Source organism: Desmodus rotundus, chromosome 8, assembly GCF_022682495.2.
Source record: "Desmodus rotundus isolate HL8 chromosome 8, HLdesRot8A.1, whole genome shotgun sequence".
Classification (NCBI taxonomy): Eukaryota; Metazoa; Chordata; class Mammalia; order Chiroptera; family Phyllostomidae; genus Desmodus; species Desmodus rotundus.
In genome coordinates, this window is record NC_071394.1 from 125,695,352 (window position 1) to 125,723,069 (window position 27,718).

Below are 27,718 nucleotides of genomic sequence, written 5' to 3' on the forward strand. Positions count from 1 at the left end.
AGTGTCCTGTCTCTGTTCCACTCTGCCCCCACATCCCCCTCCACTTAGGCTTTGGGTGCAGGTGGAGGAAACTGGAAGAGAAATAAAAGCGTTCTGGCCTTGACAGAGGAAAGAGGGGCAGGCAGGCAGTGGACACCTCCCCCACTTCCCCAGTATAGGCCCCAGCGGGATCTGGGCTGGGGGGCCCGAGGCCTCGCAAGCTCCACACCTTCCTATTTCGGGCTCAGGTGGTAGTCGCGTGAACCGCAGGACCGAACGTGAAGAAGTACTCAGCCTTGACCCGGCCAGGGGGCGGTCCCGGGCGCCGCAGCCGGCTCCGCCCCGCCTCCCCGGCGCCTCGGCCGTAGCCTCCTGCACGCTGTCCGCCGGCTGCCACTGCGGCAGCTCCGGTCGCCTTCCTCGCGTTGTCCGCGCACAGGTGAGGACAGGGAATCCCGCGTCCGATCCGTTGAAGAAGGAACGGGAAGCTTCGTGAGCTTGAGAGCTGGGAGGGAAGGAAACGGAATCAGATTCCGCAGAGGGCCGGAAGGGGGCACCGAGGGACGTGAACCCCAAATCTTTGGCGGCGGGGAGGTGGTCCCTACCACGACCGGAGAGGTGGGCGCGTCTTTCCCAAGCGCCCCTGCGGGGTCCGGAGATGCAGGGGGCGCTTAGATGCTTGTGGCAGCGTGGGGACCGGGGCCTCCCGGGTCCTCGGCGCTGGCTCCCAGGGCCCCAAATCCGCTCGTAGTTGTTTCCAGCCAGGAGCTAAAGACACCCCTCTGGGTCTTGAAAAGACGACCCCAGGCTCGCGGGCCACGACCACACGCCCAAACCTTGCTGGCTTCTGTGCTTTGGGGAAACCCCTGCCTGAGCGTGTTAGGAAGGGCTGGAAGGTCTCTTTCCGCCCGGGGTGCTGCGTACAGGTGGAAAATTCTGTAGGAAAACCTAGACTGCTTTGTGACTATTAATCTTTCAATGTAAAATTTCAGCAAACCCATTTCTCTCCTTTTTCTCGCATTTGGGGAGGTGACTCTGGAATTTAAGCCCCAGCTTTTAGTCTTTCTCCGAAGTTCTAGGTTCCCCACCCCCCCTACCGCCCCCAACCGCCGGGAGGTTTTGATCTGGAGGGGGTGGGTTTGTGTTTTGACAGTGTGTGCGGCTTTTGAACTTGAGAGACATCAGGGGCCGCGGTCGCGTCGTCACTCCGTGTTCTCTCACCTGCAGCTGGGCGAAGAGATGTTCAGTGTGCTGACCCACCGGCCTTGTCAGCAAGCTGGTAAGTATCTATCTCAACAGGCAGCCAGCGTGATTTTCTCAAATCGCAGGAGAATCCCAGCTTCAGCTCCCGGTTTCTCACCCCAGCCCCTACAAACGACTGTTGAAGCTCTTTAGCTTGATACTGAGTTGCTCACGGGCTTTCCCACAGGCATTCCTCATATGAAAGTAATGCTTTTCATCAAAGCTACGCCAAACAAGGACTAACATGCGTGTTTCGATTAAATGGTTTTTCCGGTTTGCATAATCCATTAATTTGGCCCTTGTGGTTTCCCTTACCCAGCAGTGGGTAAGGTCGGCTTTAACATAGTGTTGATTTTATGATGAACTTTAAAGCAACTGGATCTTTCCTCTATTTCCATTCAAGTGTTGTAGCTGGCACAGCGCCTGCAGCCTCCCCCAACCCCACCGTGGGTCAGCATTGTTCCTGCAGTGGCGCTGGTGCAGAATTCACACACACACACACACACACACACTCACACACTCACACACTCACACACTCACACTCTTCCTCTGCCTGCCTCTGGAGCACTGTTTGCAGTTGCTCCTGTGAAAACCCAGAAGGCTCTCCACTCTGAGGCAGGCACTTAGTAATCACAGTGTTTGTCTACCCTAATGATATCGCGCTCTAGGCCCTGCTCCCTAACTGAGTGAGACCTGGGCTAGTCGTGTTGCTTCGTGATAGACTTTTCTGCCGGAGCAAGGGTTTGCTTAAGTTAACCATAGTTTTTTTTTTTTTCTTTTTCTTTCTTTTTTTTTTTTTTTCACCTAAAAACTACTGAAGCTCAGAGGACTTGGGAGGGCAGCTGGTGGCTGTGGTTAGGGGCCTGCTTACATATCAACCCACATCCCTGTTTTTTTTTTTTTAAAGATTTTTATTTATTTACTTTTAGAGAGAGGGGAAGGGAAAGAGAAAGAGAGGGAGAGGAACATCGATGGGTTGCCTCTCGCACCCTCACAACCTAGGCATGTACCCACACTGGGAATCGAACCAGTGACCTTCGGCTGGCAAAGCAATGCCCAGTCCACTGAGTCGCACCGGTCAGGTCTGGGCAGATGTTCTTTAGTTGTGCCCCTACATTGGGCCTTTTTGTCTTCCAAAAGGATATGATTTTAGGATACTGGGGGCAATTTATACCAATCTTTCTTCTTTTTTCTTTTTTTAAGGGAAGTTGTGCCTAAGGAGCTGATTTACTTTGGTTTTCAGGTTTTTCCCAAAACACCTTGAAATTTTAGCATATATACAGTAACATCACACATACAGACTAATTGTCACATTCCTCCCAAAGGACAAGTTCGACCTGGCAGATTAAGTCTCCGCTGTGTCTTGTTAGGGGGAAAAATTCCCTTAAACTGACACTGATGTGTGGATTCTGTAACAGTTGATACCAGCATTTGCCTCTGTGGATAAACTGGCTCCTGGTGGGTTCATGTGCTTTTCTCTTGAATCACAGAAAAGTGATCCAGGACCCCTTCAGAGACTCTTAAGGTCAACTCCACGGTGGGTGGCCCCCCCTTCGGTTGCTACTACAAAGGAGTCGTCAACAACGAGTCACTTTGTGTCATTTTACACAGTCGGGGCTCCTTCTGTGCGATCAGTCCCCAGAGGTGGGAGTGCCAGTCAGATGGTGTAACCACTTGCCATTATTGTCAGTGAGTATTGACACATGGCCTTCCATTGGTGCCGGGTCAGTGTTCACTCCCAGCGACAAGGTAGAGGAATCAGGGTGTTAAGTGACCGCCTCTGATGGCAGGAAGTGTCCGTGGCAGCATCTGTACGGCAGGGTCATCAGATGGGGCAGAAAGAAATTTTCATTAGCACACATGCGTCTGTGAAGACCCGAGTGAATATCTGCTTGTAATCAACCAGCTGAGCAATAGCAGTTTACATTTAATAAAGAGACATAGTTCATTATGATCGTGAGGTATTATTGCAAAACATAATATGTATATACATTGTATGTTATATAATACATGTAGAATTATATCATTGTCTTTATTCAGAGTCTATATATATTTAAGAGTATTCATGTGCTTTTATTTATTTACTTATTTGTCTATTTTGCTTTTAAATGGGTGAGTATAACTTACATGTTATGATTAAAATGCAAATACCAGAGATTACATGACCCCTTTTGGATGGGACATGTGGCCTGGGGTCTAGTTAGTCTTGGTTTGTAAAGATGGGGGTGACCTCGCGCCTTCACTGCAGACGTAGGAGACGCACCTGAGGGCGAGTTCTTACTGGGAACCAAACACCTGAGAAATGTGGACATGTTATCATTTGCTCTACAATAAGTCATTACATAGTAAATCGCGGCTTGTGTCTGAGGTAGAGTATCAATTTCTTTTTATTTATCTGAGGTTATTTTTAAAGGTTTTATTTATTCATTTTTAGAGAGAGGGGAAGGGAAAGAGAAAGAAGGAGAGAAACATCAGTGTGCGGTTGCCTCTTGCGCACCCCGTACTGGGGACCTGGCCCAAAAGAAACCCAGGCACGTGCCCTGATTGGGAATCGAACTGGCGACTCTTTGGTTCGCAGGCCCATGCTCAATCCACTGAGCTACACCAGCCAGGGCCTGAGATTATTTTTAAATGGAATATTACCTTCTTTAATAGAAAACCCATGTTTTTGTAATCTCCATGGAAACAAATGTTGTAAATTATCTCAGGGACACCCAGTAATATGCATAACATACTTTGAGAAATACCAGAAAACTAAAACCATGCACACCTGAAAACTAATATAACACTGTAAAAAACTAATACATATACAAATATATTTTAAATTAATACATGTAAAATATATATAAAACTAATATAAATAAAAATAATGTGATGCTATATGAAACTCCCAGAAAACTGTATAAAACTAATAGATATAAATATATATAAAACTAATATATGTTAAAAATATAAGAAGCTAATGTACGTAAAACTAATATAATACTATATGAAAGTAAATACCTAAAAACTGAAACCATGCAAACATGGTTTAGTCCACTCTTAGGAGGAAATATAAATGGGCATTAGAGCCCAGTTTCTTCTCCCTCCTAGAAGCGTGGGTCTCGGTAAAGCCAGAGGCGGGGGCTTTGCACGCGGTTCTGCATCCAGCCCCTGGATCCTACAAAGAAGGCGCGTGCCTCGTTCCCACTTCCCCCTCATGAGTCTTCTGGGTCTTCTTCCTGTTGTAGGCCTCAAGGCTCTCTCCCGAACTCCAGTCATCGTCACCTTGGGGGTCTTGCTTCTGAGCGTCGTGGTCCTGGTGACTGTCATAGCCATCCAGACTCACCAGAAAGAGGTCCTCCTCCCAGGACTGAAGGTCAGTGTGAAGGGACTGGCGTTGGAGGGGAGAGATGGGCTATGGCATCAACGATTCTAAAGCCATGAGTGAGGAGAGAAAGACGTCATTTTCCCCACCTGTAGCTAGAGGTACTGGCTGGTGACAGGAGGGCATGTCCCCGTTTGCACAAGATGGAAGGTGGGGGGAATGGGCACAGATGCAGGAAAGTGTGTTGAATTGGGGGAGGAAAGTACCCCACAAGTTGGGGGGAAGGCTAGTACCACTTAGATCCAGGAACTGGGGCCCCTGCCCTGAGCCCCGTATTTCAGAAGGACCAGCTCTAGCTGTGCTCCGGGTTTACGTCCCTTTGTGGAACAAGAGAACATGCCCACCCAAGCCACGCTTCTCCATCCACAATATGCTATGGGGCCTGGCACTCCAGACTCCAGGGTCCGTACCACTGGTGTGAAGGGAGGCAGATGGGCAGCTGCCTGCAGGGAGGGTAGACGGAGCACAGACGTGGGGTCCGAGCTGTCCCGTCGCCTGCAGTCTGCATACAGATGCATGAGGCTCTCTACCTCACGGCACTGCCAGGGTGGGAAGAGCACAGGTGGATGGAGAGGGCAGGGCAAAGCCTTCATCTGTAAAGTTGTCCCTCAGGCCCTACAAGTGAGGCTGGTTAAGGTGGTTGCCAGCTTCTGCCTTGCACTCCTTCTGGGAGGTAAGAGGTAAGTCCTCTGTTCCTACTGGAGGAAGTGGAAGAGGAGCCTGAGTGGAGAAAAGCAGACCCTGAGGCAGGTGGAGGGCAAGGTTGAAGGAGGGACCCACCCGTGTGAGATGCCACTGTCTTGGGTGGATTCCCCTAACTAAGGTGTGACTGCAAGTAGGTCATCTGAGGATGGCCCAGGAAGTGCAGGCAGGGGATGGGGAAGGGAGGCAGGAGGGAGGGCAACCACTAGAGGGCCTGCTACCCAGCTGGTTACCCCTGTGGGCACCTCAGTCCTGCTGGGGATGCCGGGAAGTCGTGCAGAGCTTGCTTCAGGGCTGCCCTCTGGCGAGTGGCCTCCCAGCTGTCCTGCTCAAGGGCGTGTTTACACACCAACTGCCATCAGTCATCGGTTGAGAGGCTGTCCCCTGGGGAACATTAACTCTAGTATTTCTGGCATATTGTGTCCTCAGGTAGGCTGAGGCCACTAGAGGAAGCCTTCAGGCAGGTGGAAAGTGCATAGCTGGTCATTAAGTGGTAAGACCTGAGGGGTGGTAGGCAGGGAACCCCCAGCGACCATTCCATGTAGATACAATTGTTGCCACCCCCCATGTGCAGATACCCCCCATTGTGCAGAGGAAGAAATAGAAGGACAGAACGGCCAATGGCTCCCCACGGTCACACAGATAGAGCATAGCGGGACTGGGATAGAAGGAAGAAAGGAGTAGAGAGCGTTGGCCTCAAGTAAGCATTTGGAAGGACAAGAAGACACGCCCTCACCGACTGGCACACAGTTCAAAGAGGGGCTTTGGGATCTCTACAGGGTCATGCTCTCAGGCCCCAGTCATGGCTGCAGGGGACAGGGCGTTGTCTAACAGTGGAGTATTGGCTCACAGGGCCCCTCTGCTTCACTGGGAGGATTCATGTGAGAGAAGACAGATGTTGCCCTGCCTGGTGTGGCGCAGTGGGTTGGGTGTCGTCCCTCCAACCAAAAGGTCACTGGTTCAATTCCCGGTCAGGGCACATGCCTGGGTTGCAGGCCAGGTCCCCAGCTGGGGCACGTGTGAGAGGCAACCAATTGATATTTCTCTCACACATTAATGTTTCTCTCCCTCTCTCCTTCCTTTCTCCTCTCTGTACAATAAATAAAATTAAAAAGAAAGAAGGAAAAGGCAGATGTTCTGGGCAGGTTTAACCAGGGGAAGAAGGACAGCCTTGGAAGAGAAGGTTGCCCATGCGGCTCTCCTCGGGGTGTTGAGAGACCTCTTTCGTGGTATACTGTGTGCCGGGGCAGGCAGGGAGGTGGTGGGGGTGCGGCTGGGTGGCTAAGCGGGCTTTCCCATTGTCCTATTTGTGTTTTCGTATCTCGAGCCCTGTTTTCTTTTCTGTGCACCTGACAGTTGGTTCTGAGGGGCCAGCCCCCCTCTGGGGGACCCTGGGGTGTTCCCCAAGACCCTCATGAAAAGTCATGATATCTGGCAATTAAATCCAACCAGGGCTTGCCTACCCTTGGTTTACTGAGTTTAAGAGCAAATTAATAAAACTTAGTCAGGGTCCAAATGTCCCCTTGTCATTGTTCCTGGTCTGACCTGTTCTACGAGCTGGCAGTGTAAACACGGTGACGTGCTTTTCCTTCTTGCCGGGGCCCCCACTTGCTTTATTATCATTAAGTCCAGTATCTCCCTCCTCCCGAGGCTTCACTGTCCCACCTCCAGTCAACAACGGTCTGGAAGCCCTGCAGTTTCTCCGTCCAGTATGACCAAGACCTCATTGCCGCTGCCCACGCAGCCGCAGGGTGTGACTGTTGAAGAGGGAGGGGCCTACATAGTCTCAGGGCTTCCAGGGTGCAGCTTCTCTGTGGTGACCTGTGCAGGTCACACTAGTTCCCCATGTTGGGTCACTCTCTCCTGGTTGGGCATTACTCTCCAGAGTGCAGCCACTGGGCCCGGCTGTGTTGAAACTGTTCCCTTCTAACCCTCGTCAAGCAGGGGCCATCAGTGGGGTCTCTGATGTCTGTGGCCCACTCAGCTTGCCTGCAGCACCCCCAGGTCTGCCCCTTGGAGAGCGAGAGTTGGGTCATCGATTTGTTCCTTTCCAGAAAGCCCCGGCTCCTTGCTCAGCTTAGACCACCTTCTCTCCAGCCGGACCTGCACACCACTCGACTATGAGCTTGCTTTCGAGGGGCTTTTGGTCTGCGCAAAGTCAGTCTGCCAGGCCGTCTCTGGCGCCTTATTTACTAGACAGTCACCCTGTTAGACTCGGTTCCTTGGAACTCAATGAGAGCATGGGGGTATGAATATCGGTTTAGGACTCTGTGAGACCCAAGCTTGACCCCAACTCTGTGACCTGGGGGGTTACCCCTGTGAGCCTCGGTTTCCCCACCTGTCAGATGGGGGCGATGATGATGGCTGCACTGTCTGTGCACCCACACCACAGCCTGTGCGCTGTGCCTGGCACGCTATCGGTGCTCGATAAACATCCCGTTCTATTCTGCTGCGCTGTTACAGTACTCGTCATGATGACGACGATAGTAATAAACAATCTAAGAAAGCTGATCTTACGACCTTCGCTTTTGCCTTTGCCAGAAGCCCAGTCCTTAAGTTTTGGACCATGGGGTCCATAAGGAAGACTGTCCACTTTGGGTTAAGCCACCGAGTATGTCTTCTGTTCCACATTCCTGTGCTATTTCTTTCTGACGCTGCATTAGACAGAGGGTTACTTGCTGCGTCCCATCCCAGCATCAGAGCCAGCCCCTGTCTGACTCCCCCTTTCCCCTTCTATTCAGTATGGAGTCGTGCTCGACGCCGGGTCTTCCAGAACCACCGTCTACGTGTATCAGTGGCCAGCGGAGAAGGAGAATAATACTGGAGTGGTCAGCCAAACCTACAAATGCAGCATGAAAGGTAAGGCCCAGAGTGGCTCTGGGAGGCCCGAAGGGAAGCAAGGTAGAGTCCCATGTCCTTTGGAAGCCTGGAGTGGTCGGTCCTGAGAAGCTGCGTGGACTAGGTGTCAGGGAAATATGAGATGTTATGCTGGTGCTGCTCCTTATCAGTAACCGTGACCTGGGGTCAGTCACGGCCGTTCTCTGGGCCGGTTTTCTCATCTGTAACATGTGCAGGTTTGGAGGGCATGTCAAGAACTATAAATGGCCTGAGATTTTACCCTGCCCTTCTTTCATGGATGCTGGTGGAGATGCAAGATTCCTGGGTCAAAAAATAAAGGACAGCCCCGGCCGGTGTGGCTCAGTGGGTTGAGCATCATCCCATAGACCTAAAGGTCACCTGTTTGATTCCTGGTCAGGGCACATGCCTGGGTTGCTGGCCAGGTCCCCATTTGGGGGCATGTGAGAGGCAACCAACTGGTGTTTCTCGTGCACGTCAATGTTTCTCTCCCTCTCTTTCTCCCTCCCTTCTCCTTTCTCTAAAAATAAATAAGTAAAATCTTAAAAAAAAAAAGAAAAGAAAAGAAAAGAAAAGAAAGGACAGTTCATTATTCACAGCAATAGCAGAAGCCAGAGTATCAGCTAATTTTCCTACGCTGGTTCTCCAAGGATGATGTAAGGAGGGCCAGGCCCGCCCCGCCCACACGGTGGGTTGTGTTGCAGAAGAGAAACCCGAGATTACGGAGCCTGAAACTTTCATAAAGGGCACTGAGTGTGCCAGCCTTTTGCTCTGGGGCGCTGCCTTTCTGTCTTCTGCACCTGTCTGCAGCGCAAACGGCCTCAGAAAAAACAATCCAGAACAAAGTCAATCAGTGCCTGTGCCCATAAAACACGCAGAAACCTGAGAGACTCACCGCAAATTGTCTTCCCGAGGGTGTACGTGGCTGGGGGAGGGGTGGTTGGAGGGAGATGGACACCCGGGCAACAAATAGGAGCCGCTCTGTCCCAGTCCAGCTTTCTTTATGGACCCTGAAACTGTGAATTTCATGTGATTCTCACAAGTCACAAGATACTCCTTATCCTTCTGTTAATTTCTCTGCCCACCATTTTAAAATGTAGAAATTGTCATAGCTCACAGGCTGTACAAATAAAGATGAGAACTTGATTCGGCCCTTGACCTGCCAAGCCCTGAAACAGAACATAGTCAACATCTTTAATGATCCTCCACCCAGCTCCCTGCCTCCCCGACAACACATCTTGAACTTCACGTTAGATGTTTCCTCGTTCTTCTTTATAGTTTTGTTCTTATGTATTTAGTTTCTCCTGGTTTTGAAAATGAAATCGAACTCGTATTCACTTAAATAGGAATCAAACAGTTATTCTTCTGTAATTTACGTTGTTCACCCACATTGGGTCTTAAGATTCATCTGTGTTGATGTGAGTAGCAGTAGCTCATTCATTTTTCCCTGTTAATGGACACTTGAACTTTCCTGGTTATTAATAAGGTTGAGTATCTTTTGGTATATTTATGACCATTTCTGTTTTCTGTGAAATGCCTGTTCATGTCTTTCGTTCATTTTTCTCCTGAACTGCTTGACTTTTTCTTATTGATTCATCGAAATTCTCTATACATATTCTGACTATGGATGCTTTTCTGGCATTGTTATTCTATCGTTGCTAGTAGCATCTCCCAGATCATGGTTTGCCTTTGGAGTCTCTTCGTGATGCCTTTTGATGAATAGAAATTCTTCGTTTTTATGTAGGCGCACTTATCAACCTTCTCCTTAATGGTTTTCTCTGTTATACATTTCGTCTAAGAAATTCTTCCCTGTCCTGTGGTCATGAAGACATCCTTCTATCAGAAATTTTAGCATGTCGCCTTTAACCATGAAATCTCTCGTTCCACAGTCAAGCCCAGGGAGTGAGTGTGCGTCCATGTGAGCCTTTCTCGAAACCCGTCACTTCAGAGCACTCTGATCCTTGAGGTGGCCTGGAGCTTCCCAATTAATGTGCCCTATATCTGTATGGGTCACAGATATACTCACAGGACAACAGGTTAGAGACTCCACACTAGTCCTCCTACTGCTAAGTATCTCCTTTGTGTCTCTCAGTGAGCTGCTCCAGTAGTCCAGACTCTTGGGGGTCATGGCATTGAACCCGTTGAGAGGCAGACTTGGCCTTTCCCCCATAGTCTCCCTTTGAAGACCAGGGTGAAGTCTGATCCTCTGCCCTCCATGGAGGGCATCCTGGCGCTCATCTATCCTGATGCACAGGTGTTCCAGGTTAGGATTTCTAGAAGCGGGTGTTGAGTCAGAGTTAGGGATGTAAGGTACTTAGTTACTAGAGACCCACACCTGGAGCAGGAGCGGATAAGGGGAAAGATCCCACGGAAAGAGATGAGGAAGTACAACGTAGGCCTGACAAAGCTTCAGCCAGTCAGAGCTACCCTTTGTTGGGTTGAAATGGCCTGAAAGAGCGGGGCTGCGATACCCTGTCACCTCCAGTCATTGGTTGCTGCCATCCTGAAAAGACCAAGACATTAGCTCTCTGTAGCTGAGGCGAATCCTGAAGCTGCTGGCAGCTGGGACAATGAGTCTTTATTTGGAGGGTGTCTGTGTGGCACCTCTCTGGACTCATCCCAACAAGGAACTTTGGTGTTTTCTGAGTACTGCTTGGCCACAGGTCCCAGGGACCAGCAGCTTGCCGGAAATCCCGTCTCTGTTCTCATGATGTCTGAGCCATTCCTCAGCTGCAAGCATGAAAGCGGCCACCGGGATGCTTGTTTAGAAGAGAGAGGTCACCCATTTCAAGAAGAGAGGAGAGCGTAGAATAGTGATTAAGGCTTTACCTCATCCCTCCTGTGTGAGCTCTGGGAAGTTATCTAACCTCTCTGAATCTTGACCTCTCCTCTCTAAAAGCCACACCTGATAATAGTAATGCTTCTGCCATAGGAATGATTTGAAGATTAAATGGCGATGTATGTAAAGCAGGTAGCAAATGCCTGGCATACAGTAAGCACTCAATAAGTGTTAGCCATTATTAGTCATGGGGCACCACGCTTTAGAGCTCCTGGTGGATATTCTCGCCAAAAGGTCACTCTGCCCCATATTTACAAGATCTGTTTCGACCCTGGAAAGCAGTTTAGCCAAGTCAGTCCTGACGTGCCTGTGACTTGCAGGGAGACGTGAGACTTCCATGGGAAGGAGTGCCGACGGTCCCTCAGGGGTGGGGGCCCTCTGCCCCCCCAGGATGAGACTTAGGGCAGCAGCAGGGTCACGGAGCCCACGCCACATCCACAAGTGGGTCTTCCCTTCTTTGGTCACAGTAGCTGCAGGGATCTGTATTTACCCCGATGATCAAAGGACCACAAACTGAAGCTTAATGACAGAGCTGAAGTTGGGTTAAGTGTCATCCCCTCAAGGACATGCTGCTTCTCCAGGGATAATTTGGGTTTCTGGTTTCTCAATTATAAATTTCCCCAGGACTCCCCGTCTGTGCCAATCCGAGGGGCGGGGGTGAATGTGTGCTTGCCCAGCGGTGTTTCCCCAACACGCAGGCCCTCAGAAATTCACCTCGCAGGGGGCTCCCTGGGGAGTCTCAGTCCTCGGTGGCTGCTCTTCTCCAGGAGTTGGCCGGGTGCTGGTCGCCATGCAGGTGTCTAGAGCTCTGGCTGGTGGTTGGAAAGCCCTTCCCTGGCGGGCACTGGCCCCTGGGCGCCCTCCTCTATTTTGCAATGTGCAGCGCTCAGGCTGGCTGCTGCCTTCTCCCACAGCGGACATTCGCGTTTTCCCTTTACACCAGTGTGGAGCCTAAACATAGCCATCTCTACTGAAACACCTTAATGAGTTGCTCCAGGGGGCAGGCCGCTTCCCTGTTGAAAGCACCCTTTGCTCAGGCACATTTTTTAAAAGATTTTATTTATTTATTTTTACCATGGGGAAGGGAGGGAGAAAGAGGGGAGGTGAAACATTAATGTGTGGTTGCCTCTCATGCGCCTCCCACTGGAGACCTGGCCTGCAATGCAAGCATGTGCCCTGACTGGGTATCACACTGGCGACGCTTTGGCTCACAGGCTGGAGCTCAATCCACTGAGCCACACCAACCAGGGCTGGAATAGCAGGTTTAACTCTCTGTTCTTGGGGTTGAGAATCCCAGTATCCCACGAGCCTATGAACCCCACCTCTTTTTCACTCTAGGAGGCTTAAGGGACCTTATGCAGATAGGCCCTCTGGTGACATGTTGGGATATGCCAAGTGTTGACATTTTAGCAAGGTCCCTAACCAGTCCCTATCCAGAGGCTAGCTCTGGACGCAGAATGTCCTGAGCAGAGGGCAGGCCCAGAGGAAGGGCCAAGGGCGGGAGCGGCTGGGTACTGTATAGGAAAAGCAAAGGGGCCATTGTGCTGGAGCAGAAGGAGGAAGAGGAGGAAAGAGGAGACACGAGAGGGAAGCTGTAGCCAGGCCAGCTCATGGAGAGCTTGAGATGCAGTAGGGCTTTGACTTCTACTCAAATGAATTTCTGCAAAGTGCATCAGGAAGCCATTAGAAGACTGATTAGGGAACTAACTCGTTTTAAAGGGTCTGTCTGTTGCTGTACAACACACAGACAGGCTAAGAAGAGAAGCGGGGAAACCAGGGTCAGTGCAGGTGACAGAGGATATTATGAGGGTCTGGCTTAGACCAGCGCTTCTCAGCCTGGGGCGATTTTGCACCCCAGGGAACATTTGGTAATGTCTGGGGATGTTTTTGGTGGGTCCATCCCAGGTTGGTGGTGCTGCTGGCATCTAGTGGTAGAGGACAGAGAAGCAGCTGAATGCCGCACAGTGCCCGGCACAGCCTCCGCACCAAAGAATCATCTGGCCCCACGTGTCAGCAGGGCTGAGAGAGAGAAATTCTGACCTAGAATGCTTCTGGGGATGGGGGTGGGGGAGGTGATCAGGTTTGAGAGGCATTTTGAAAGGAGAGCCGACGAGACTTTGTGATAGATTCAGTGTGAGGCATGTAGGTCGATGGTCGGTGCCTGAGCATCAGCTCCGACCCGAGTACCCGTGGGTGACGGTGCCGGTGCCTGAGAGTGGGAGCCCGGGAGTGCAGTCAGCTGGGGACATGGCAGGGAGTAAGGAATTTGGTTTTGGACATAGTAAGTTGGAGGTGCCCATGAACCATCTAAATCAGGGCTGGCAGATTTTTCCTGTAAAGAGGTAAATGAGCAGCCCTGACCTGGTGGCTCAGTTGGTTGGAGCATCATCCCATACACCAAAAGCTTGTGGGTTCGATCCCTGGTCAGGGCACATGCTTAGGTTGCAGGTTTGATCCCCAATCAGGGCATCTCAGGAGGAAACTGATAGATGTCTCTCCCTCTCCCCCCGCTTTGTATCTCTTAGAATCAATGAACATACCCTCAGGTGAAGACTAAAACAAGAGATCTAGATGATACATATTTTTTTACTTGTAGGCCATAGGCCTCTGACATAACTATCTAACTCGGCTGCTTGAGCATGAAAGCAACCATGGCCAGTAGGCAGACGGAAAATGATTTCAAGAAAGCTTTATTTCTGGACACTGTCCATGCTTAATGGGATATACTCTAAGGACAAAAAGAACTTTCAAAAAAAATCTTGAACTGTTTTCAATGATCGTCCAGTTGGTGGCAGCGCTGGTATTGTCATCGGAGACTTGGATACGGACTGTGAAAGAAAGCAAATGAGTTGCTAAGTTGGAACGCTACCACCCAGGGTTTGTAGCGTAGAAGAAGAAGATAAAGATGTCAGGTCAAAGAATTTAAGTAAAAACCTATAGTTTTGGATTAGAAGCCCCAATAAGAAATTCATGATATCTTCTTCTCTTGAAATAAAGTTTTCCCCTGCGTCTGCCCTCTCAAAAACCATACAGTGAGCACCGCAGCTTCCAAATTTAGGCACTAAATACTGTTACCCGATAAAAGAAACCGGGACTCCCTGGAGAAATGGCTGAGTCCGGATGTGGGGCAGGGAGTGTACAAGGTTGTCGATACATCTTATTACATCAGAAAGCCGGGCTGCGCTCAGAGGTTTCTGGGATCATGTCAGAAAGGTTCAGGGGCCAATTGGAGGAAGCTAATAAGAATAACAACTGCAATTAATGGAAACACATCAACTATATCTTTAAATGTATGTGTTCCTAAGACAGAAACAAACAAAATCCCTCATTGGTTCAGTTAGGAAGATATCGGAGCCGCAGGCTACATTTTTAAGCTGGTCAATAAAGGGGCAGAATCAAGCCCGTCTCCTGCCTTCTCTGGACAAACTGTATGATGGGGTAACCACAGTTAATGAGGGGGATGTTTTTCTCTTATTACAACATTTCAGGTGAAAAAGTGAAGCAAGAAAGATGGCAATAAAATATCCCCGTTTATAGGCCCTCATGGACTCGTGGTGCTAAGCGGTGACCACGGATACCTGCACCAAAAGAGAAATAAGCAGACACTCGTGCCTCTTACTGGAAGTGCACGCTAGTCCCTGTGAGTCCCCGTTTCTGAAAGAGTGCAAACCGGAATCTGATTAAGTCTCGGCACTCAGTTACCAACTTACAGGAAAAACCAGGACCAAGTAAATGTTCAGTGAGGCTTGGGGATTCAGTCAGCAAATTCTAGGCATCGGGGAACTCTCCAGGCCAAATTAAATTAGGAGGAAAAAAGTTTGAATTACAAGGAAAAAATAGACAGGAAGAGAGGGCAGAACCTATAGGTTAAAAGAGACTTAAGAGGTATACCGCCCGATTGCAATGGATGGAATTTATCTGGACTCTAATTCAAAGAAACTGGATAGAAAGAGAGGGATGGACGTTGGGAGAGGGATAGAAAAACTATGACCAAGGAAGAAATGGGAACCTTAACTAGATGTTTGACTATATTGAAGGATCGTTTTTAATTCTTAGAGGTATAATAACGGGATGGTGATTGAGCTTCTTTCAAAGAATGGTTGCCTTTCAGTGCCACACACCGCAATATCGGTAGAAGGAGAAGGCGCCACGCCTGCAGCTTGCTCTGTGAGGACAGAGCGGGCGGGGTGCAGAGGAAGTAAGAGGAGCTCGTTGTTGAAGCTGGGAGATGGGTCGTGCGTTCATTGTCTTACGCTCCCGACTTCTATTTATATTTGAAACTCCCAAAATGAGAACTGTTTTGCAAAAGTGCGTTTATTAAGGCAGTGTGCTGTTGGAATAAGGGTGGACTGAGGCTCGCTAGAAGATGAGGCCTGGGTATTTTTAAATGATCTATAGAAGTCACATTGGTTGATAACATTACACAAAAATTTCGGGTGCAAACAATACAATTCAATCTCTGTGTAGGCCATTGCATGCTCTCCACCCAAAGTAGTTTCCTTTCATCGCCCTACATTTTACCCTTTTACCAATTCAAGGGCTTTTTTTGAAGCAGGTTCATTTTTTTTTTTAAGATTTCATTTCTTTTTAGAGAGAGGAAGGAAGGGGAAAAGAGAGGGAGAGAAACATCAATGTGTGGTTGCCTCTCATGTGTCCCCTACTAGGCACCTGACCCGCAACCAAGACATGTGCCCTGACTGGGAATCGAACTGGTGACCCTTTTTATTCACAGGCTGGCACTCAATCCACTGGGCCACACCAGCCAGGGCAAAGCAGGTTAATTTCTTAACCTGACTTATTTTCTTTCGTCTTTGTAATTCCTTTCATCCGTGTTTTGGGAGCTGACTCATCAGTGTGACCACCTGGGACCTAACATACCCACCTGTTTTCAACCCCCCTACTAAAACCTATTAATTTCCGAAGCCGATTCGTTTGTTCTGTGAAAGTTATACTCCTCTTGTTGGCTCCCGGGGATGCTAAGAAGTCCTGACTGCTTGCTCTTTAGGCTCTGGGATCTCCAGCTATGGGAATAACCCCCAAGATGTCCCCAAAGCCTTCGAGGACTGCATGCAAAAAGTCAAGGAGCAGATTCCAGCCCACCTGCACGCATCCACGTGCGTTTACTTGGGGGCCACGGCTGGGATGCGCTTGCTGAGGTAAGGACGGGAACGGCACACAGGAGCCCCTCTGACCAAAACAGCCACGAATGTGCTGGGCCTCGCCAAGAATGTAGTAGCTCTATTTCTGGGAACAGATCCAAAAGAAAGCAGCCCATATTCTGCCGTAAATTTAGGCTTTAAACGGTGGGAAACTTTTCGTCTTTATTTGCATACCCCAAAAGAAACAGTTCTGAAATCAATTCCCTTGCCAATTGTGATGAGACCTCCGCTCGTGGGGATTTGCCTCGAGTCTTTCTAGAAAAAGTAGAAACTGTTTTTGACACCTGGTATTTTGACATCTGTGCACAACCAGCTCCGCCGAGTGCTTCCCATGGCTGTGTAGCTGGTACCCATGTATAGACTGTCGCCGAAATCTGCTTTAAAATCGTGGAATTTCTGCGCCTCACCCCACGCAGAGCCTTTGGGGTTATTGTGAAACAAACATCTCATTTTCAGTCAAGGTAGCAGCTCCTCCTAAATGTGCATCTGTGACGTTTAGGCATGTCGCCTTGTTTCAGCACGCCTCTATCGTCACTTTATTATTATAGGATTTTTGGACCTCGAAATGAAAGAAAAACAGTTTTTTAAAAAACCCATAGAACGTAAGTGTATCTATGGTAGAGGCTGCCCCACACTTTAAAAATAAGGCTTTGTCCCCCATAAGGACACTCCCTCTGCTTCAAAGTCCCTTTGTCTGTGACCCCAGTAGTGTGAAATGACAGGTGTGGGCATGAAGAAAATACAGAGGAACGGACAGAGCCCCTTTTACGTGATCATCCAAAAAAAAAAAATCACGAAGCTCTCCCAGCTGGACTGGGCCTTTTCCTTGCAGTTTCCTACCCTTGTTCCTTCTCCTGTGTCCTGACCGACCAAGCAGAATGTGGAAGAAAGTCAGACTTCTCTGCTCACTCTTGGAAGCTAGTGCGTGTTTCAAAATTATTGAGTTTCCCCGAAATAGAAAGGATACAGAAATTCCTTCCCTCTGCCTTTTCTTCTTCCTCCTGGGAACAAAGAACCCAACTTTTTCTTAGTTGCTTTTGTTCTCCCAGTCCTCTGAGTGAGAAATGATTGTGAGGCTCTGTAATTCATAGCCCGTGACCAGCACCGTGGGATAGAAAGTCAGCGCTTGGGAAAAAAGTGAATGGATGTCCCATTTAACTAAATTATTAACTCCTCCTTTTAAAGCTTTCTGATGGTGATCCATTTTTTTTCTGAGCAACCAGCTGATATTTTAATTGCTGGAAAAGTCAAATATTAAAAAAAAAAATAACGAGAATCATCCCAGATGAGAATTGATAAAACTAGGAAGACTGAATTATTTTCCAAGCGTCGATAGCTTGCTGCCAAACTGGAGGGGATTCCTGTGTGTCGTGCTGCTCCTTCTTCTTCAGCCAAGAGTGAGCCCTGCCCCTGGTTTCCCCAACACACTGGCGAAAGGGAGCATATCATCCCCAGTGAGCTTCTTCCATAGGATAAGATGGCGGCTGGTGAATGATAGAATGTACCGCCACGTCATGGGTGATGTAAGGCTGCTATGTTGCCATCCCTCCATCACGATCAAGCCCTCCCGAAGAACGAAGCAGGGACAGCTGGACACTCCACCCTCTTCCTCTCCCTGCCTCCTCCTAAGCTCCCCTTCCTTCTGGCCTGATGAGGGCTTCTTTTTACGGTGTCCCGGAGAAATTACTTATACCACTCCGATGCCTGTGCCAGTCTCCTTTCCTTTGCTGAGCTGAGACAGAGCAGTGGGGGTTAAGCCCAAGGTTCTTTTGATGAGCTGGTTGCTGCAGAGGCGGACAGGAAGAGGTAGGGGAGGAGGGAACAAGTGGTGTTCTACTGGGATCTGTTTTCCTGCTTGGCAGTTTGACAGGTGACAAGTGCTCCCTGCCTTCACTGTTACCCTTGAAGCCTCGGCTTGCTGAAGGGTCTGCCGTGTATGGCACACACCTGGAAATTCTCCCTGCCAGCCGCGGGGTCGGGAGGTTCACATGCTCACCTGGGTGAGATGCTTTTAAGGCTCTGTGGTCTAGGCACTCAGCCTTTTGTGTTCTGTGCCTTGCATAGGTTGCAAAACGAAACAGCAGCTAACGAAGTCCTTGCGAGCATCCAAAACTACTTCAAGTCCCAGCCCTTTGACTTTAGGGGTGCTCAAATCATTTCTGGGCAAGAGGAAGGGATATATGGATGGATTACAGCCAACTATTTAATGGGAAATTTCCTGGAGGTGTGTGAAAAATGCATGGTTTTTATTCTTGCTATCTGTCCCTTCCCCTGTGGGTGGCAGCTTCAGCAGAGATGTAGCCAACAGGGACACCTGTCCCTGTGTCATCCCTGTTGTGTAATGCATTCGAGAAACACCTGGGAGACAATAGCTAAGAAAAGACACAGACAGCTGGTGCAAAACCTTGGACCATAAGCTGGACTAAATGAACGGGGGAGAGGGAGTATCGCTTTGCCAGCTGGTGAGATATTGGGGGGTGGGGATCTAATGATGGGCTATAGGTAATTTGAAGGGCAGCTGGAGAATGACTCTTCTAAGAGGTTCCAGAGCTACCTGGAATTCACAGAGCCTTCAGGCAGTCTGCCTCCCCAGGTCTCTGTCCCCAGGTCTCCTTACACTGCAGTCCCCACTCTCCCTTCTCCTTGGGCACAGAGGAAAGAGGACTCCAAGGGACAATCACCATGTTCCAGGGGGGTGTAAACTGAGAACACTTCCCCCATATCCAATCCAAGACCCATTCTGTTCCTCCTCAAATATATTTTTAAAATTTCCATTAATTGCCAACACTTACTATTTTAGAAATTTCACAGTTGCAGCTTCTCCTGACCTCACCCCCCAAATGCTAGAAGTGATGGTCACAGAGAACTCACATTCCTGCATGGTAATAACCAACTGGAACAGAGCATAGCACATGCACTCCCCAGTTTGCCACAGTCCCCGCCATTCCCTATTGTCTACACCTAACCTACTTGGTTCATGTATGTTGCCTGCCCAGTCCCTGTAAGCATTTCAGCTCAGCACCCCTGACACAGAGGAGAGGTGTGGCCCTGAATGCTTCCCAAATGTCCTAGTTCTTAGCAGTAAGAGATGGGTCTTGGATGGAGCACCCTGGGCAAACAGAAATGGTGTCTCTGGCCTTTTTTCTTGCTTCCTTTTCCCACCATGCAGAAAGACCTGTGGCATATGTGGGTACATCCGAATGGAGTGGAGACCACAGGCGCCCTGGATTTGGGCGGTGCCTCCACCCAGATATCCTTCGCGGTGGGAGAGACGGTGGAGCTGAACTCCAGTGACATTGTGCAGGTGTCCCTGTACGGCTACGTGTACACACTCTACACACGCAGCTTCCAGTGCTATGGCCGCAACGAGGCTGAGAAGAGGTTTCTGGCGATGCTCCTTCAGGTACCTGAGCGGGGGGGGAGCAGGTGTTTTCTTGGGGGGTCTTAGCTGAAGGCAGGGTGCCTTGCTTTCTGGGGCCTGTCCTTTCCGATTCACCTAGGAAGTGGATGAAAACAACAGCGTTTCCCGGTTTACGCAATTCCCCCCCCCGCTGCTGTGTTTGACCACTTCCAGTGTGTTTGAGTCAGAATTCCAAAGAAATTCCAGAGCTCCAGATGTTTTGTAAACATGATTCGAGTCCCTTTATGGACTTGATGGATCCCTTTATGGACACAAGCTGTTTTAAGCCAGTAGCTAAATAAGCCTGAGAATTTTGAGACTCCCCTGTGTTCAGACAAAATAACAACAGGGGCCCGAGAGACATGCTTGCCGTCCCCAGGCTTGGCCTCCTGGTGGATGGGCCTATATTAGGCAGGCTTGATGCCCTTTATATGGTGGGGTTTTGGAGCCACTGAATTCCATCATGTTGGACAGCAATTCACATGGTAACTGTTCCACGGCCCACACGGCTCCTTCAGGCATCAGCTCTGAGGCTGTCGCTACTCTAAACTCGGTGTGGCATAGTGTATATCAGCGAGCACCAGCTCCATGGATGATGCCCCGGGCCCAAGCTCCCGGGCTCCGAGCACACCCACCTCACCACGGCTGAGAAGGGAAGTCGAAGGAAGGGGCCTTCACCACCCAGAGTGGCATGTGGCTAGCCAGAGGCCACAGATCCTGGCTTCTGACGGGACCCAGGGTCGGAGGAAGGGCTGGGTCAGCCTGAGAACATGGTGGACCCAGCATCATTAGGGACAATGCCACCTCTCCGACCTCCCTTGGTAACTGAGGAGGGGAACAGCGTTCCTCCGACACGAGCCTGCAGGAACATTGGGCTGGCTCGCAGAAGTGGGGTCCGCAGAACACACATCTCCAGACCCGTGTGTTCACCCAGCAGTCATGCAGGGCGGGGTGTGAGGAGTCAGTCTCCAGCTTCTGTCTGCTCCCCACAGTTCTCTCCCAGCCTTCCAGGAAAGGCTGGGGCCTCAGGACACCTGCACACCACAGGTATGCGCGGGAGAGGCTGAGCACTTCCTCGAATGCAGGACCGAGCAGGAGACCCTGCAGGCAGCCTTCAGCTACTGCTCGAGGCTCTGGAGACTCGGGGCCCACCCCGGACTCTCGCCTTCCCCTGCTCCCAGCCCAACCAACCCCAGGGGAACCCAATCCACTCTCCCCAGCAAGGCTTCCAGCACCACCTCTCCTGTCCACTGGCTCATTAAAATATTCCAGCCAACACACCTCTTTCCAGGAGAGAAGCTCTAGGAAATCATCTTTTCTCCACCTCCTTTTATTTCAGGCAATGCTTAATGCTCCAATGCTCCTTCCTCCAGCTCTGGCCCTGGCGGTTGAGGGGAGGGTGGCGGGGATAGGGGGAAGGGGCCATCTCAGGACTCTGGCAGGAGAGACAGGTGAGACCTTCCTTCTCCCAGGGTGAGTGGGGGTCAGAGACTCTAACCTTTTAAGTTCGACTGGCCCTGAGTGCAATACTCCACCCACCTGAGGTCTCCTTTGGCTTTGAAACCACAAGTGTCCAGGTGTGAGGCCAGGACTGGGAGCGGAGTTGTGAGGCTCCCATCGCCCGCTGTGGGCAGTCCACTCACAGGGATGGGCCATCTCTCCCATGTGCCTGGTGACCTCTGGATGCCTGAGAGGGTGGCTGTGCCCTGGGCGCCTTCTGACTCAGTGAGGGAAAGGATCTGGGGTGATGCGGATCACCCACAAGTACACGCCTGGGCCCCCCTGCGTGACACCTCCATGACCCAGATGGTTCATGCAGATGATTCCATCGTGAGCACCAGCAGAGTCAGTGCGGCCTGCCTGGGTCCCGTCTCCTCTTCTGTACCAGCAGGGCCTGTGCAGTGTGGTGAGGACACCTGGATGGGTACTTGGCCAATTACCCTCTTATTACAACAAGTCTCCAGCCACCCCAGGGCTCCCGTCTCACTCTGGGAGCGCGGTAGACATTAGGGACAGGCTTTCACTTTCTTTCTTTCCTTCCTTCAGTGAGATTTTTTTTTTTTCCTTTTGTTTTTAAAGCAATGTGTGTTCAGTATTTTACTTCGCTCAGGATTTTACTTTAGGGAAAACACGATGGTTTAATGACCTTGCCATCAGAGTTCAAATCCCGTTCCTTTGAAAAGAGAATTTATAAACAGAACCACATACACTTAGAAATGTAGCATAAGGTAAAGGGAACATTATTTTTTTTCACCAGCAAATAAAAGATTAGATAGTCATCAGGGAAAAAAAAAAGTGAGCTCCCTACCACTATCTTTATACCAAATAAGTTACAAACAGATCAGAGATTTGTATGTGACAAGGATGTTTATTGCAGGGTTGTTTGTAATGGCGAAATGACTGGACACCACGTAAGTTTCCTTCAAGAGGGTATTTCTTAAATAAATCCTAGTGTGTTTGTACAGTGAAGTTCTATGCAGCTACTAAAAGAGAAGAGGCTCTCTACATGGATAAGAAATTGAAAGATAGCAGAGATGGATTTTCAAGTAAGAAAAACAAGGGGCAGAACAGTGTGTAGAGACTAGCATGTATGGTTTTTAAAAAAGAGCTAAGAACAGAAAACATATTTGCATATGCATATGAGCCGTACAGACAAAATCTCTGGTAGAATACACAAAAACTGGCGACAGAGGTCACTTCCAGGGAGGGGATCTGGTGGCTGGGAGGGGGTGACAGGGAGACAATTTTCATAAAGTATCCGTGTGTTACTTTGGGCTATTTTATTAGGTGAACAGATAACACTTCATTCCAAATGGCCGATTAATCTCAACATATCTTGTTTTCTCATCAAAATGGAGTTCCCAAAACCTGCTTCGTGGTGCTGTCCTAGGGGCTGGGTCAGGTCAGGGGAACGAGAGCCTGGCCTGAGCCTGGTGCAGGTCCCGTCCCCCCACTGCCACTTGAGTTATTTAGACAACTTGGGAGTCGCCTTCAAGTACCCACTGACCGAGAACGGCATTTTTTCCATTTCTCCCTTGGCATTAGAGAGTAGCAACTATGAGAATTTGTGCAAAAAAAAAAAAAAGTATTTGGTCCTTCACAAATGAGTGATTTTTAATAGCTCACTCTTCTTTTAAAAAAAAAAGATTTTATTTATTTTTAGAGAGAGGGGAAGAGAGGGAGAGAAACATCAGTCAGTTGCCTCTCCTACCTCCCTGGCCAGGAATCAAACCAGGGACCTTTGGCTTTGCAGGACGACGCTCAAGCAACTGAGACACACCAGTCCAGGTTCTAATAGCTCACTGTTGTCCCTACAGAATTCCACCACCAAAACCAACGTCATCAACCCCTGCTACCCTCAGGATTACTCCACCTCCCTCATGGGGAGCCACATATTTGACAGCCTGTGCACGGAGGATCTGAAGCCTGGAGGTTATGACCCCAACAACATCATCACTTTTGAAGGAACCGGCGACCCGTTGCTGTGTGGGGTGAAGGTGGCTTCCCTGTTTGCCTTCAAAGCTTGCCATGGGCGAGAAGTCAGCTGCTTCGATGGTATTTATCAGCCGGAAGTCAAAGGATCTTTTGTGGTAAGAGCAAAAACCACTGAAATAATACCTTTTCTTCCCGTTGAATATTTATTCCTCGGCTTTCTGTTGCTCTTCTGCTGACCTGTTTCCCAATGTCCGATTCCCTGCCCTGCAACCCCCATCGGCGGTCCCGTTCTGAGAGCTGATGTCCTCCTGTTCCGCCTCCTTCCAGGCCTTTGCAGGGTTCTTCTACACAGCCAGCGCTTTAAATCTCACGGGCAGCTTTTCCCTGAACACCTTCAACTCCAGCACCTGGGACATCTGCTCGAAGAATTGGGGTCAGGTCAGTATTAAAGACAAGGGGTCAATGGCAGCACAAAGTGGAGGAGCAGAGTGTATTCCATTTGTGCACATGTGTGTGTGTGTTCTGGATTTCGCCTTCATGCTGTCCTGCTTTGAACCCCATAAAATGGGAGCATAAGGGACCCACATCCGTGCCCCAGATTCACATTCTAACCACAGGCTCAGTGGTGAGAACAGTGATTGGCACATGATAAGCACTCCGTAAACTTAGAGATTGTTCTTACGTGACACTGTGTGGGGATGTTTTCAATATTATGAAATTGCGTGATTTTATGGTATCTTTGCTATGAGATGCTGGGTAGCACGATTCTTTCCAGTAGGGCTATTGACGTATGGCGTTCTGAAACATGCATTTTGCAACCTGCCCGCCTGCCTTCCCCTTTTCAGCTCCCACAGCTGCTCCCCCGATTCGAGGAAGTGTACGCCCGCTCCTACTGCTTCTCAGCCCACTATATCTACCACTTGCTTGTAAGTGGGTACAAATTCACTGAGGACACCTGGCCCAAGATCCATTTTAAAAAAGAAGTAAGTCAGAGCACAAATCTTTTCCTTCTCTTCCTCTCGAAACAGAGGTTGGTGTGGGTGTGTGTGAACGATGAGCCCTGATCCCCTGGGAGCTCCCCAGGAGAGATGGTGGGGAGTCCAGTGGAGGCGGTGCCCGCAGACCCTTCCCCATGCGGAAAGGGTTGGAAGCCAGGGCCCCTGGGCTCTGAGTTCTGTGCTAGCAGGCCTAGTGCCCTCATCCTCACATTCCTGAGCATTCGGCACAGGGGCAGGAACCTGGGTGACGCTGAGTGAGTGTTTGTTGAGTGAATAAACAGATTAAGTATTTGAGACTTTTCATCCCCCAAAGAAGCTTCAAACAGCACCATATTAAAAGAAGAAAGAAGTTAGTAACTGATTGCCCTCCATTTACGCAGAGACAGCGTAGGATACCGGCTCTAGAGCCTGAGGGATTAAATAAGAATCTTCTCCTGGGAAGAGCCCGAGGCACCGTATTTACTGTCCAGCGTCCGCCATGGGCCACAGCTGGAGTCGCAGCTGTCCCCAGGTGACTGGTGACGGGCCCGGGTCCCTGCTTTCAGGCAGAGGCGGCGCTGCAGACCTGCTCATCCAGCACTGTGTCCCCTGGGCCTGGGAGCGTTGTCTGGTTTCGGGAAGGGCAGGTGCAAAGCCTGAAGGATGTCTGGAGTCAGTCTGTTCAGTATCCACCTTGGCAATAATTAGATTGAACCAATCGACATCCGGCATTAGCCTGTGACTGTCTTTTACATAAATAAATCGGATCATCGACAAGAATAAAAGATGTCTGGAGACATGTCAGGGCTGTGCCGGCATGTCCTCTCCCCTAGGCTTCGCCCCGTGATCTAGTTACTGGGAGCGCGCGTCGTGAGAGCGGAGGGAGACTTTCCACGGAATGCCAGCCTGGCCACGACAGAAGTCTGGGTTCTGAGCCCCTTCCCTTTATTTATGACGAATTCTCTCTCCAGCCGAGTTAGTATTCAAACGTGAGGGCACAAAAGGGTTTCAGACGATGTGCAGCACAACGACTTAACATCTAAATTGTTTTTGGATGAGGTACTCCAATAAGAATAGAAATAAATCCAGGAGATGCTACAAAAACACGTGAAGTAAGAATAAATGATGTTGTGGCTTAAAATGTATATTTAAAAAAAAAAGAAAACTAAGAACTGCCCCCCCCCAAAGGTGAAAGAAGAATCCACTCATACACCAGAAAAACCCAGAATTCAGCTATAGCCCGTGTCCAAAGTGATGGGGACAGGGTAGGTAGGACACAGGACAGAGGGCACGGGAACATAAGAGTGGCCTAAACTGTTCATCTTTTAAAGGGAACGCACACACACACACACACACACAATTTTTAAGACAAGAAAGGAAAAAATAAATATAGGAAGAGAGTACTAATTAAAAATTTAAAGCTATTAGAAGTCCAAATATATCAATAATCACCATAACATAAATGGACTAAATCTACCAGTTAAGAAACAAATATTGTCCGACTGGGTTTTAAAAAATCAAGTCCTGTGGTTTGTAAGAGAAACACTTCAAAGAAATACTTAGGCTTTCTACATAAGGATACGGAAAGATTGAAAGTTAAAAAAACTTCTTTAAATGTCAGACAAACATCACCCAAGAGAAATCTGGCATAGCTATTTAATACCTGGGGAGAAAAAAAGTCTTTAAGATAAAGAGCATTGTTCAGGAGAGAGAGGGTTACAACAAAATGCTAAAAAGTTCAGTTCGTCATTAAAAGTGCAAGCTTGAGATATTTACCCATCCAATAAGACGACCTAAAAATGCGTAAGCAAAAACTGATGGCACTACCAGAAGAATCTGACAAAGCCGGTCCCTTAGGCACTGGGCCTTGGCTTAGTAAACACGCGTTACCCTCTTCCTCCAGCCGCTGGCACCTCGTGCGCCGAGGGTAGAAACGCTTTCACTGTTACAAACTGTGCCCTCGTCACGCTCGGCTGAAACCAGCTCGTGAGGATCAGTTCTGACTGTCTCTGCAGGGCTGGAGGGAGGCTCTCTCGGCCCTCTGGGGTCCCACTGACCTGGATTCTAGCCCGGTCTGCAATGTCTGAACTTGGGCAAGACTTTTGACCTCCTTTCCTGTGGGCGTGTCATGCTGGTGACAGTGGTGTGCCCGGGTTTGTAACTCCCGCCCTGTCCTCTGCCGGGGGAGCTGAGCTATCTCCTGTCCTTCACAGGTGGAAAACAGCAGCATAGCCTGGTCTCTGGGCTACATGCTCAGCCTCACCAACCAGATCCCAGCTGAAATGCCCCTGGTCCACCTGCCCCTGAAGCCACCCGCCTTTTTGAGCACCATGGCCTTCTTCACGGGAGTGTCCTTGCTGAGCCTGACCTTACTGGTGCTGTACCTGTATTTGTCGTCCAGGAAACAGCAGCGCTCCCAGCATGTCTTCGACCACACCGTGGATTCCGAGTGAGCCTTGGGCAGCAGCCTCTGGAACCTGAGGGCCACCCAGACCCAGCCTGGGCGGCACCAGATAGTGCAAAGGAAATGCCCATCTGCGGGGAGCACAGCTGAAATCAAGGACTTAGGTTGTGTGCCCCCTCAGATACCGATTTATGCCAAAGCCCCTCCTGGGGAGTCCCTCAACTGTTCTGTGCGCAATGCTCGTCCAGGGACGCCACACCCCGCTTGCTGGCCTCCTGGGAACAGAGAAGACAGGCCATCAAGGTCAGGCTCTTTATTCCAGTGCCCAAGAAGAAAAGTAAGCTGAGCCTGAGACAGTTTAATGTTGAAGAACTGATCTCAGGGCTCATTCTGCTCTCTGTCCTCCCTCAGAAATGCCGTATCCCTCCTGGCGAGTTTGGAAGCTGCCAGACACCCACGAAGCACTTGACCCAATCTGACATCTCATTCTGTGGCTTTCTCTCATTTGTCCTTAACTGAGACTTCCCTCTAGCAGTCCCATACACATGGAGCTCCCTCACATTGTAGACCACAGTCTTTGGGAGAGACGACACCTTCACGTCAAACCACGGTGGCCACCACCAGCCTCTGTTATGCAGGCAGAACCTGAAGGACAGAGACGCACAGCACGTCTCCCAGAAAACTCCTGGCCATTCCCAAAGCAGGATTCCCACTCGGGCGTCTGCCCATCAGATTGCAGCTGGTGTGTGTACCATACCGCTGTCCTGACCTCCCTTCACTTTGCTCTTGTCGTCATCGTGGGAAATGTTTGCTCCTGGTGACGGTGTGGTGCCCCCGATCTTCTTGCCTTTGCGAGGCTTTTCTTTCCAGCTGTCCTGCCATCGTTACCGTGGTGTGCGCATTTTGTCCACTGTCCCCACAGGTATACTTGTCACGAGACATCCTGTTCCAGGGTCTACCTACCAGTTACTTACCTACACGGTAGACCTCGCTGCATAGTAGCCGTAGTTCTTGACTTTGGGGAAAGAAAAGGAAGCTGCAGGCACATCTAACACTGAAGTGGGATGAGAAACAGCTCCAGCAAGTCCAGTGGCTACACAGTAACACTCAACACGCTTTCAGATTGTTGTTTGGCAGCTCGGTGTGGAATAAAGGACTCGTTTTATTTCGACTTGCAGCGTGTGTGTTTGCCATCTTGCATGTGCTATTCTTCTCCTAAGGTCCCAAGAAGGTGTTCATGGGAAGGAGCCTTAAAAATTAAGAACATTTTCTTAAGAAAACATTCCTAGTGAATTAAGAAAATGATGCATGAATATCACCTTTATTCCAGAGAGTTCAAAGGGCTTCCCTTTGACAAA

The 27,718-nt window shown here is 49.6% G+C and overlaps 1 protein-coding gene across 2 annotated transcripts; it reads left to right on the forward strand.

Moving 5' to 3' along the window:
* Positions 1–295: 295 nt before the first annotated feature.
* Positions 296–27,531, forward strand: ENTPD3 (ectonucleoside triphosphate diphosphohydrolase 3). 2 transcript variants are annotated; one of them, XM_024565851.3, is made up of 11 exons: positions 296–418; positions 1,133–1,258; positions 4,452–4,579; positions 8,032–8,149; positions 15,991–16,141; positions 18,209–18,368; positions 19,314–19,547; positions 22,862–23,134; positions 23,307–23,417; positions 23,825–23,962; positions 26,170–27,531. In XM_024565851.3, the coding sequence occupies exons 2-11, from the start codon at positions 1,219–1,221 to the stop codon at positions 26,407–26,409; spliced, it is 1,593 nt and encodes a 530-aa protein (XP_024421619.2). In that variant the 5' UTR covers positions 296–418; positions 1,133–1,218; the 3' UTR covers positions 26,410–27,531. The 2 variants fall into 2 exon arrangements, with proteins under 2 accessions (XP_024421619.2, XP_024421620.2); XM_024565852.3 differs by having other exon boundaries at positions 340–418; positions 1,207–1,258.
* The last annotated feature ends 187 nt before the right edge of the window (positions 27,532–27,718 follow it).

Excerpts from the sequence above, each read along its gene's own strand:
- ENTPD3 (XM_024565851.3), top strand. The coding sequence starts at position 1,219 with ATGTTCAGTGTGCTGACCCACCGGCCTTGTCAGCAAGCTG. Across the intron at positions 23,135-23,306 it reads AAGTCAAAGGATCTTTTGTG|GCCTTTGCAGGGTTCTTCTA; the intron begins GTAAGAGCAAAA and ends GCCTCCTTCCAG. Across the intron at positions 23,418-23,824 it reads GCTCGAAGAATTGGGGTCAG|CTCCCACAGCTGCTCCCCCG; the intron begins GTCAGTATTAAA and ends TCCCCTTTTCAG.